The following is a 13,019-nucleotide window of genomic DNA, read 5'->3' as shown; positions in this document are numbered from 1 at the left end:
ATATAACCTCAGAGACCGGTCAGCTCAGGTCCTTATTGTAACAGACAAGCCGACAGCAGCCAACTCACTGAGGCCTCTGGTCCCGTCTAATAGAAGGAGGGCTCACAGCCAGACACTTTGGGGTTTTACTCACGCTCTGGATATTTACCTCCGTATCGAAGACTGCTTCCCATGGCTGCCGCTCTTCTAGCTGTTTACGTTGTATCCCTTTACTCTGGAGGCAGCTACTCTGGTCTGTTCTACATTTAAAGGGACGGTGACGCCTTAATTTTATTTTACTGATTAGAGTCACATACTAAAACCTGTTCTGTTCTTCTAACCTGCTTTTATATTCTTCTCACTGTAACTTATTTTTTTTCCATTTCACTTTTTGTACTTTGTTATGGGGGCAGCCATCTTGCCTGAGCTGCTGTTAACAGCATTTAGTGACATGCTTTACAGCAAGCCTCATGGACATACTCTCACTGTCCCCGTGAGATGAATGTGAGACATTACTGAGCGCTTTGTGACCTATGAAGAGGTCATTCCACAGAAAGCTGCTATTGTCTCCTCTATCTACTGGTGTCACATGATGCTGCAATGCTGTACAGATCATTTTAAAGCAGCCTCCTCTTATCACCACAGTCACAACAGGAAGTCTCTTAGTAAGGCTTAGTTTTAGCCCCAGTGGTGAGAATAAGAACTGCAAGATATCAGGATTATTTTATATTATAGATAGAAAAATGGAAAATTAGGGAAAAAATTTCACCAAAAAATGGACATTGTGGGGTTACTTTGCTGAAAAGTGTTGACTCCCCCTCCCCGGCAACACTTTACACACACACACACACACACACACACACACACACACACACACACACACACACACACACACACACACACACACACACACACACACACACACCTTCTTCCACAAACATCGTTTTTTGCCAGTCTGGGGGTTTATACTATTATATAATTATAATACAGTATATATAATTATTTCTACCATAGAAATGTATGTAAGTTTGCACAGTTGTCTATGGATGTGTGTAAAGCATATTTCCATGTTACATACGGAGTAAAATTAAAGTTAGAATTTTTCTTTTTTTTTTTTTGGACAGCTGCCAGAAATCTCAATGTCCTTGAAGATATTCGGCCAGAAATCTTGATTGCGCGGGAGCTCCGTCGCATTGGGGATGAATTTCATGCGTTATACAATCCAATGGAGGTAAGGGCAAGGATCGCATGTAAGAAGACGCAGATTTACTGAAATATTGCTGTATAACAGGCTGCACACCGGATATCTAACAGTGGAATAAACATAGGAGAGATTTATGGCTGCCCCCAGCAGCCAATCACAGCTCAGCTCTGGTGAAATAAGAGGAGCTGTGATTGGTTGTTGGGGGCAGTTTACACCAGTCTGTTTTACACCCTTTGATGAGTCAGGGCCATAGTTTCCAGCGCCTAGGAGGGGGGCGATGTTTGTATCACCCTGTTTCACCTCGGTTTTGTGTTACACAGCTTAAGGCCCAGACTGGACTTTACAGATTTATAACAGGGGTTCTGTCTAGTGTATCTGTGGACTTACTAGTTTAGACCATCGATTGATTTACACAGAAAGATTATCTGCCAAAGATTTGAAGCCAAAGCCAGGAATGGATTTGAAAAGAGGAGAAATCTCAGTCTTTCCTTTATGACTGATCTCTGTGTATAGTCTGTTTCTGGCTTTGGCTTCAAATCTTTGGCAGATAATCTGTCAGATAATCTTTCTGTGCAAATGGGCCCTTTGCTCCAAAATGTTCTGCCCCAATATTGGCACACAAGCCACGCCCTCTATCATATTAGTCCACTCCCACTTTGATATGCTATACCTCCTTCCCAAAGTGCAAAAGTGTTTAGAACGTCTAATATGGTGCAATGTATGTAAACCATGCGGTAGTCTATGCCACCGCTCTGCATACGCTTTATTCACACAGATGTAGGCTAGTCTATTGGCTAGATGCAGCCATGTGATTAGTTGCTTATTGCAAGTACAAGTGATGCAAAAGGGAAGAAACCCCATGACCCGTATGAAGAAAGCCATTCATCAGAGTGCATACTGTGGTTTGTGACCACAGCGGGTTCCTCATTTATTTCTAACATTTAGGTCATATGTTTGTATGGTAGAGCTCTACTGGGAAGAGATGGAGGCTTCTTTCACTAGAGACAACAGATGGTTTGGGATTCTAATGGAACATTGGTCGGTGTTGTGAGTGGCCTCTGTTAACTCCTAGCGCCTAATTTGCTGGAGTTCCCTTTTAAGGGTGCCAGTTTACATACTGGGAAAGTATAGTGACTACTTGGGAAATGCTGCCTCTTCTCTGATCACTGAGGGCGAGGGTGGGGGCCCAAGTGGCATGGCTCAATCCCTCTGTAGCTGGGCTCTACACACATCTAGTCCAGGATGAGACTTCTGCAGGCCTGGATCACGCCATTAGACGACTTTGATTCACTTATTTTCAAATAATGTTTCTTTCTATATTAAATTCTCTTATGAAAGAAAAGTGTAATGGGAAATCTCTAAGTATCCTGGCATTGGTGCGGCGGTGCCAAGTCTACCAGGAAGGAAGAAAATTATCCTCTTGTACATATTTCTAGAATTAGAAACTTTCAGCAAAGAAACATTGTGCACAAGGGATCGGGGTTTGTTTGAAGGATTTATTCTGAGTTTTAGTCCCTGGCAGAAGCCTGTGATCGGCGCTTTCAGCTCCAGCAGGAGGGACACTATAATGGCTGCTGCAGAACTAAACCAAACACTGAGGGAGGGGATATTCAGGTTTTCTTGCCTCCTGGATTCACAATATTTCAATTTAATAGACCTGACACCCGTCCTACTAAATAGGGGGGGACGGAGGAGCCTGGGCATACGCTTATTGTCTACCTGTAATACCGTGTACCGTTTAAGTTCTGACTTCATTAACCTATAAAATACATACAGTGGTCCGTCCAATATATGGACTCCTATGGCTCTTGGGGTGGAACAGAAGGCTGGCTGTGACCAAATAAAATGCAACACAACCTTTATAAGTTTGCATGCATTTTTTTCCCTTTTAAATAAACTGGTTTCAGAAAGTTATATAGATTTGTAACTTCTATTTAAAAATCTCCAGTCTTCCAGTATATTTATCAGCTGCTGTATGTCCTGCAGGAAGTGGTGTATTCTTTTCAGTCTGACACAGTGCTCTCTGCTGCCACCTCTGTCCATGTCAGGAACTTTGTGACACCAGTTGATTTGAAAGAAAAAAATTCGCTGAAATACGCCTTTAAAGAAATAAACTATTAAGGATCATCTCTTCATCAACATACATTTACAATATCCTTATAGCCACCTCCTCAATAGAACCACAAGACACTACAGTAAAGCAAAACTGCTGACAACAGAAGATACCCCAGATCAGGTTCACTGTCCCATAAGGACAAACTGGAAAAAGCATCAGGAAATCTGACAAGTTGGTCTTTTCCTCTTTGCAGTTGGAATCACCAAGCATCATAGAGGGAACCAATGTGTATAGATGAGACATAGTGCCACAAACCCCCTATGTAGTATGAAAACGTTTGTCACCTTACCATGTCCATCTATTTGTGAGTACGTTTCCTGGTTGACATCTCTTCGTGAAGGTTTTATTGGGTCTGCACTTCATACTATGCTCCATTTCCTTCCTGAAAAGAGAGAAGTTTCGTATGTTTTAGTGAGAGAAGCCTTAGGTTCAGTGCTGCCATATTTATCACCATGCTTGACATTTATAACACCGCTGTGACCTGTTATCCGCTATGGACGGCATGTACACACATGTCACATACACTCTCTGCTGTTTGTGAGTGGTGCTGTGCAAAAATGTCTAAAGTCACATACAATGATGCAAAATGCTAGTACCAAGATGGGGAACCTTCAGCTCTGCAGCTGTTGCAAAACTACAATTTCCATCATGTCTGGACAGCCAATGCCAAAGGCTTTGGCTGTCCAGGCATGATGGGAATTGTAGTTTAGCAACAGCTGGAGGGCTGAAGATTTCCCCCATCCCTGGCTTAGTAAACCCACCCCTATTCTTTTGCATTGATATATCTGTATACTCCATGAGCAGGAGCGAGCCTTTGGATCTCCTGGAGTTGCATGCGGTGTGGGTATCTCCTTTTCAAATAGAAGTAACTCCAGGAAGACTCAATAGCCTCTTCCTGGACATCTTATTGGTAAAGGAACCATTACATTCGGGCAGCTTTTACCAGTTAGTCGCTGTGAATCATGACATGAATGTGACAACTAATGTTCTACTCTTTAATTTACAGGGTTTTCACAACAATCGTCATGGCTTTGTGGACAATGGCCAAGTGATCATCCTGCGTGTGTTACATTATATCATACGGCTCATATGGAGGATGCAGTGACTGCACCTTTCCAGCCTGGAAGGATGAGCGGACTCACCAATGAAGGATTCCAGTACTTGGCACATGATATACTATGCAATCTGCATCTTCTGCAGAGCTTTACAGGTCTTCCTCATTCTGATCTAACCTCCAGGTAACGCCCCGTCTGGGGGGAGGGGGGGAGAAAGAACTTAAACCCTGGATCACATTGGCTGGAATTGGAAGAGACTTTTGCATCTCTTTGATGGATAAATTTTTTTTTGCAATTTTATAGAAAAATATAAATTTTTATATTTTATGTAAATAAGAGTAAATCATCCGACTTCCATATCTACTGATACTATGCTTCCATCTCCAAAGAGCTGTGGATATGGTGGAAGCCTTTGGATACACATGGCTGCCTTACTGCGGGGTGTAACGTGCCCGTCTTGGTACTGCTGTTCTTCCACTTACATTATCACTATAAGGCATTTTAAGGATTGTTTTTCTTTTTTAATTTCTGGGATGAAATTCATTGTACATCTGGATTGGATGCGGCTCCTCAGAAGGATGGATGCTACAAATGCTGGCCTTTTCACCCCATTTCCCAGCTGTGTTGGATGTCCTCCGCTGGCCCCGTCTACACCAAAGCTTCTATGTTAACTACAAAACAATGGTTTTAATAACTCAATTTGCCAGTTTCCGTCATTACATTATGTATGTGCTAAAGCCTAAAAAGTTGTAGAGGGATTTTTGGGACCAGTTGATTCCTATAGGACGACTAAAGCTAATATACATGCGGATAGAAGTTACAATGTATCATCAGAACACATTGTATGTTCCCACCTATTTCCCCTTCCCCTCTGCACTCTTGGCCTTAGAAGACTAATATGCTTCCCCAGCATGACTGTTGTGCCATGGTGCTGGATTGTTTTATACGAAGGGTATATGTATTATAGGATAATTTGAAGTGCTTGTATTTTTAGTTTTACAATCAGGTCTTCCACTGCGTTGTCGCGCTGTGTAATGCGAGGTCAGTCTCTTAAGAAATCCAGTTATATTGTAGGATCTAAGAATGGCGTGTATAGATCTGGTGTGTGACCGGGTCAGTATACACATTCCCTCACAAGGTCTTGTCTGTTCCTCAGCTTTCAGACCTCGTCATCTTCTAGATGTTTAGTACGAAGTTTACTAATCTGTCCACGCTTTACATGCCAAATCTCTATATATCTTGTCTGCAGTATCTGCCTTTTTTTAAACTGTATCGCAGTCTACCCATTACAGGTAGTGCTACAATAGTGCGGCCCGGTGTCTTGCACAAGCACAGTACCCCTCCTGCACTAGCGCACTTTCTACATGAACTCTGAAAACAGTCCCAGACGTTCCCTTTAAATGTAATAGTGCAAATTAAAAGAGCAGTCACTAAATGGCTATGTTCACACAATGTACCAACATTGATTTCAATGCACAACTGCTAGAAATAATTGACATGTCAGTTACTACTATGGTCGTCCAATAGACTGTGTTAACAATGGCCGTTGTTTGCATTGATTTCAGTGCAACACATTTTTCTATGACAAGAACGGCCATTATAATTGCAAACAACGGCCATTCTCATTATAAAAAATATGTTGTGTGAACATGGCCTATAAGATGATAACCTGTCAGACATTTGTATCTAGTAAGTTCTGCCCACGTTTTGGTGGTGGTTCCTGACGCCAGTGATCAGTGTTTTTCAGATTATATAGGATGTTACATTTCACATTCTTCCCCTGGTATCATTTTCTCTTGTTCCAATACATCTAAAATGAAGTCATAATTGATAAATACAGTTTATTTACAGCCGCTCTGCAGGCCGGTGTGTCTCCGTGGTTATATATGGCAAACACACTGTAGTATCATCCTGCCATCTTATTGTCATCTATCTGTCCCCTATCAAATGTCTATAGGGAACAGATGGAAGACTATATGACTGCAGGGGCAGATAACACTGGGTTTGTTTGTCGTGTTAATATGGAGATACATGGCTTTGCATACACGCTCTTGCAGTTAGACCACTTCAGTAAGATCTAGCGCTCATGTTTTATTGCGGTGGTATTGATTTGGGAGGTATATTGTGGTGGTGTTGCTTTGCCCTCAGTTTTTTTGATTCCCCCCGAGAGTAGTTTTTTTTTTTTTTTTTTTTATCATTCGGATTCTGCAGTTTGTGAAATTATCACATTGCCGAAGTAGTAGAGAGATGACTGCACATAGTCCTGTTATGAATTCAATAGGAGCTAAAGAATCCTTTAAGTTTTGAAATCTGTGCTAGGACCCTTTAAAGGGGGTTTCCCAATTTAAAAATACTTGTCCACAGGAAAGGGGGAAAGTATGAGATAGCGGTGGTCCGGCCTCTGTGTGCCTCTTGTGGATCTAACAGCGACCAGACTCCTTTGTTATGAATTGAACCACGAACTGTCTCCTGACCTGCGGCTCTATTTCTTCTCTATGAAGCCTCCGGAGAGAGCCGAGTACAGGGGGCATGGAGGTCTGACCCCCGCAATCTAATACCTGTCCCCTACTTGTATCTTTTACTTGTGCCTATTACTTTTCTCCTTCCTTTTACGTGTAGGGAGAGAAGTTGCAGTTTTTGGTGCTGAATTGTTTGTTGCATTTTACTATTTGCAGCAATACCAGATGTAGACTGCTTAGCGAATGTCGGCCACTGAGCACAACATCGAACGCTATGGATTCATCTATTTCACAGGTGTCCAACTACAGACTACTCCCATCATGTCTGGACAGCCAAAGTTTTAGCTATCTAGGCATGATAGGCATTGTAGTTTTGTAGCAGCGGGAGGGCCGCAGTTTGACACCCCTGATCTCTTTGATATGTTTGCTGTTTGCTATATTGCATTACTGGCAGACTTTCACTTGTCGTCTTCTCTTCCTTCAGTTGAATAGCATCATCTTCAGTGTCAGGATAGTGCTATATGAAGGTCCTATTAGACAGGCCTATTACACAGCCCGATCAATATTGTAAACGAGTGCCGATCTACTAGATTAGCGCCTCGTTTACTGGGCCTATTACACAGCCCGATAATCGTGTAGCAAGGGCTGCAATATATCGTTAGTGATGTCCGTGCAGCCTTTGCCCAGTTAATACGTTACCTCTTCACACTCCTGGTCTTCTGCACTCTGCATGCTTCCCCATGGCTGCGAATGCAGAGCGCAGGAAAAGCCCTGGAGCATGGACAGGTTATATATTAACTGTTTAGTCGTTAGCAGTCAGCCTCGAATTGCTATTACAAGTAGCCATGTGTCACTATTACACGTCGCGTTGTGCGGTCTGTGGCCAATGATTTTAGGTCTGGACCTAAAGAAACAATCAGACGATGATCGTTGTCTCTAATACATGGAGCGATAATTGGCCGAATATCGCTCTGGGTAATAGGGTCCTTACTGTTGTGTACGCTTAATACTGATCACTGTAGTTTACTTTTTTTGTCCTTTTCTTCTTAAGATGGTCTCTGCCCCATATTCCTTTGCGCATTGTAACTTTATATATTAAATTAGAGGCCTCTCTCGTTATATATGTGCCTTTCTATATAACCTGACTCTAACCAAAGACATTTTGAGGTTGTGCATTACCTCATCTAACTTGGGATTCAGATTCCCAGGACACGTCTCTATTTGTGTCATTTACGCATGTAGTATTCTGGATTGGCCAGGTCCCGGGAGCCCTGCTGGCGAGATTTGTTAATAAAAAACCTATTGTACTGAGGTCATCATCCATCTATCTTCTGCATGCAGCGCCTGGAATATGTGCACCCGTTGTTTAGCACTCCATACAAACCATTCACGTCATGTCTTTTCAGTGTACTTTTCTGAGTGCCTTAAAACAGAAAAAAAGTGCCAAGAACCCTGTTACCTCCATTCTTCGTGAGTAAAAAGCACAGCCTAGAGATGCTTGGCCGGCCGGCCATATTGAGCCCCACGTTTTATGCTTCGACCTGTGTGTATATATATTATGCAGTGGTGAAAGATTTGGGCTCCCCCCAGCATCTTATGTGTATTGCAGTGTGTGTGTGTGTATATATATATATATATATATATATATATATATATATAATTGCAATCACCTTGTATCTTTCGGTGCTTGTTAATGATAATCGGTTTGACAGATCTTGGGTCTTCTCAATGCCTTAACCAGTGTTGTGTGCTGTGGAGAGTTGTGATACCGTCATTTATGGCGGCACGAGTTTGTAGCGGTTACGTTTTTATTGCCAAGACTGTTAAAATGTTATCCGTTGGTTTTCGCTGCAAGGCACGCCGGGGAAGATAGTGTACAAAGACCTCCCTGTAATCTGTATATATCAGATAGGAAATACGCCATCCATGTATGGCTGCGCAGTAAGCGGACATTGACAATGGTGGATCTGTCCAAACCAAGATGGGTTTCCATGTTCCTGTAAAGCTTTGCTTCCTTCATCCTTGTTATGATGTATAGTTCTGTATACGAGTAAGTTTTCCCAATTTTTTTAGGGAAATTATAAACTTTGAGCCTGTGATTCCTATTAAGTGTGTTACTGTACATAATGTATATATAATTGTAGATGAAGCTGAGCCACCTTTTTGTGTTCAGTCTGTGTTTTCTCTTTTTACTTAAAGGGGGGATTTTCCTACTGACATCAGTATATTTACTATATTGTATGGCAATAGTTGGTTCATTTCATAGACTCTTCCAGACCGCAGGAAACGTAGCGGCCATTGGTGAATTTCTTGCCGACATGTTGTGTAGTGTAAAACTCCTTATTGTGACCATTTCCGCCTCTTATATTCCTCGCTGACACTTGAGGTTATACGGAAGGGTCTGAGTTCATTCCCCTTCTCCTGAGATGGTTTCAGGCTCCGTTCATGGAATGGATTTCTCAATAGAATCTCCAGCAAACTTCTCAGATGTCGGCAGTGGATTTGCACTTTGTAAGGCCGTAGTTTAGCTCCACTCTGTGGGCCAAAAATCTGCAATGAGGAATTCCCACAAAAACAGGAAGTGGAGTCTGCATGGATTGTGTCTCGTGAATGTATCCTTAAAGGGGTACCTGTCATTCGGACAGACGTTTGACATGTCATAGTTAGGCGGCGGGTGTCTCACCACTTGGACCCTCTATCTCCCCATCTCCTACAGGATTATGATAAATCTATGGGACGTCCAGCAATTCCTTATGCAGGATGTCCGATAGACTTTTATTATAACTCTGTGTCACTCATTATAGCGGAGAGGAAAGAGCACACAGCCCTTTTGTCACTCCATTCTAGTGATATGCAGGGGGGCTCGACCCCTGTACACCCCTATTTCAAACCCCTATGACATTCGCCCAGATGATAGGTGCCCTTTAAGATGTTATGTTGCAGTCTCTTCTGACAGGGAAAAAGTTGGTTGAAAAAAAAAATGTACATAATGTAGATTTCCTGTAATTTTCTTGTACTTTTTAACTGTTTATTTATGTTGTTCACATTATTTAATTTTACTTTATTATTTTTGTTCTCCTTTTATTACATATTCCTACTATCTGAATTGGACATACTGCTGTCTGGTACCACTGAATTGCTTTGACGTTATCTGAGCACTAGCTTTATCTCCCTTTTTTTTTATTGTTTTTTTTTGGACGCCCATTGCACTTTTGCCATACTAAGAGTATAATGCATGAAGTAAATCTCTGTGGGATCTCAGCCGGCTTTGTACGCTGCTTCTTTCATGAGATGTATTGAGGCTGACGATACAATACTGTAGATCTTGTGGAAGGTAAAGTCCCGCTCAGCAGTGTTGAAGCACGTACTGAACGCTCTTCCCCCTTCTCGGCAGGGGCTGACGGTACAACAAGACCCCAATGTTGCTCTTCTCTGGCGTTTCTCATTTGCACTACCGTTTTAGCAGAGCTTGGCGCTCTCTCTCATCGTCCTGCAGTCTCTTCTCTATCACTCCATGATGTTTCTTCTTTTCTTTATACTGTTGTGGATTGTTGAGATCAATCCTGACTACTTAGATTTTATTTGCACTTTTTATTTTGTGTTCAAAGGTTTACTGTGTTAAACATGATACAATTATTTACAGTGTATTACTAAGGAACCTGTACAGAGTTGCCCTGGTTTATTTGTTGAATCCCCCCCATTTTTACACATTATGGTACCCCAACATTTTGAGAATTATCCCTCGTCCTGATACTGATTTCCGACTCTTCTGGGCTCTGTTTGTACTGCATGCGGTAGATCTCTTCTGCCGTGCATGTGATCATTAAAGGGAACCAGACACCCCCCGATAGAGCCCCCCCCCACCCCCCTATACTCGTCCCCTCCTTCTGGTCCCGCCACAGCAAAATTGCCACCCGCTCATCTGCTGCCCAATATGCAAATGAGAAGAAATGAGTCCGATTTCCATAGGACTTGCAGACGAACAGGCGGTGATTTCACAGTGGGAGCGATGACTGGCAGGAGGGTATATGTATGGGGCGGTCAGTGAGTTCCACCCTGGGTGCGGAGGTGATCGTTTCCCTTTAAAGAAGTCGTCCAGTGAAAATTTTTATTAAAGTATTGTATTGCCCCAAAAAAGTTATACAAATCACCAATATACACTTATTACGGGAAATGCTTTTTTCCCTGCACTTACTCCTGCATCAAGGCTTCACTTCCTGGATAACATGGTGATGTCACTTCCTGGATAACATGGTGATGTCACTTCCTGGGTAACATGGTGATGTCACGACCCGACTCCCAGAGCTGTGCGGCTGTGGCTGCTGGAGAGGATGATGGCAGAGGGATGCTCAGTGTCCCTCATTGTTCCCCTACCACAGGCATGTCCAAAGTCCGTCCGGAGGGCCATTTGCGGCCCGTGTTCCGAACTTTTACGGCCCCCCAGGTATCCAGCTTGCTATTATCTGCCTGTGTTATAAAGCATGTAGCATGTAAAATGGTCGGCCCTCGCACATGTTCACTTCATCAAATTTGGCACTCTTCGAAAAAAGTTTGGACATGCCTGCCCTACCATCATCCTCTCCAGCAGCCACAGCCGCACAGCTCTGGGAGTCGGGTCGTGACATCACCATGTTACCCAGCAAGTGACATCACCATGTTATCCAGGAAGTGACCTCACCATGTTATCCAGGAAGTAAAGCCTTGATGCAGTAGTAAGTGCAGGAAAAAAGCATTTCCCGTAATAAGTGTATATTGGGGAATTGTATAACTTTTTTGGGGCAATACAATACTTAAATAAAAAATTTTCACCGGACTTCTCCTTTAAGCACTGCAAGTTGTCCAGCACAAGGGGGAAAAATTCTCCCCCCATCCCTCTCCTATATGGCAGAACAGATTGGCTGAACGCAGTAATGTGTATATACCGAGGTATCAGTATTTACCTGAGAACTCACCAGTGTTATAGTATTTAGCAGCACTTTCATATTCTAGAAAAATGGTTGATCTGTGCCCAGAAGTTTGCAAGATGCTAACCTGACTGCAGTCTCTTGGACGACTTTCTGACATGAGGCCGAAGAGCGGATCTCACATAGTCATCTAGGGAGCAGCACAGGCCTGCTATCTCCCTCTTAAGTCCAGAAGTTCTCTGCCAAGAGGTCCAAGCTCCGAGTAGAAGTCTAGTCATGTCAGGGTCCCAAGACTTCAATCATAGATTTCTTTATTTGTAAACTTGTGTGAATAGATAACAAGGAAAGACCCTTCCAAAGTTTTTCTTTAGTTACAAGATTGTTCTCCATCCCAATGCTGGGTCTGCACATTGCAGCAGAGACACAAATCCCTTACCAATAAGACGTTATTACTCTATTGACAGATCTAAGATTTTATGTGGGTGATGATCCATGATGGACAATAGCACCCTTTACTTCCTCACTTTTTTTTTTTTTACTCAAAATACAATGGGATGAATATATCATTGCCCTTAGCAGAAAATTAGAATAAAAAGGTGGACATATTTGTGCAAAATTCAGAAAATGCAGCTTTTAAATTTTTTTTGCTAATTTTGACAACTTTTACACCAAAGTCTACACAAAAATGAATTCCCCTGTTTTTTTTGTGGTTATTACAAAATTAAATCTGTAATCCTCCTACTAGGAATTGATTTCTTTCCAGCTAAATCTTCAAAGTATATAACCAGAAGGAGAGAGATTGGCCCCTCACAAAAAAAAAAAAAAAAAAATTGGCGGGATCCCCTAGGGGCTTCTCCAACACTGGTGGACAATTGCCTCCCATCCTTGTTGGATGATTTCTCTCTGTCCCCGATATGTTTAGGACACAAGATTTCAGAGAGCCTTCTTCTGGATGATCACTAATGTCTTTTACATAGGACCCAGCATACATGTAGCATTTTATTGTCATGCAATTGTCCCTGGCTTAATTGTGTTTTGCACTGATTACTATGGACAGGGTCATTGCCACTTTCCTTGTGCAATATGGCTGTAAATAATGCAAACATTTTTAAAACTTTGTCAATTTGTGAATTTTATATAAATAAACTTTAAAAAATAAAAATTACCCGGTGCTGTCCGAGTCTAATTGTTTTCTTTGTGTGTTTATTGGATTTGTTCCAAGGGTTTTCAGGAGGCCGATCCATGCCGAAAGGGGAGATCACCAGTAGCCCTATGTACGTTATGGCAGAGACCATTTTATTC

At 42.3% G+C, this 13,019-nt stretch overlaps 1 protein-coding gene and 1 long non-coding RNA gene across 6 annotated transcripts in view; one reads left to right on the top strand and one right to left on the bottom strand.

The window, feature by feature from the left end:
• BCL2L11 (BCL2 like 11) overlaps positions 1-8,350 on the top strand; it is a 28,981-nt gene extending 20,631 nt beyond the window's left edge. For all 4 annotated transcript variants that reach the window (XM_069954158.1, XM_069954157.1, XM_069954155.1 and 1 more), the window contains exons 3-4: positions 1,104-1,210; positions 4,306-8,350. In XM_069954158.1, coding sequence (XP_069810259.1) covers positions 1,104-1,210; positions 4,306-4,404 — 206 coding nt within the window. In that variant the 3' untranslated portion in view covers positions 4,405-8,350. The remainder of the gene's footprint in view (positions 1-1,103; positions 1,211-4,305) is intronic.
• LOC138773780 (uncharacterized) overlaps positions 3,593-13,019 on the bottom strand; it is a 303,380-nt gene continuing 293,953 nt past the window's right edge. For both annotated transcript variants that reach the window (XR_011360216.1, XR_011360217.1), the window contains exon 7: positions 3,593-3,681. This is a non-coding gene — a long non-coding RNA (uncharacterized lncRNA). The remainder of the gene's footprint in view (positions 3,682-13,019) is intronic.

This window comes from Dendropsophus ebraccatus, chromosome 15 (assembly GCF_027789765.1).
Source record: "Dendropsophus ebraccatus isolate aDenEbr1 chromosome 15, aDenEbr1.pat, whole genome shotgun sequence".
In the NCBI taxonomy this organism is placed as follows: Eukaryota; Metazoa; Chordata; class Amphibia; order Anura; family Hylidae; genus Dendropsophus; species Dendropsophus ebraccatus.
Note: the sequence above shows the minus strand (reverse complement) of the source record. Positions and strands in the feature narration are given on the sequence as shown.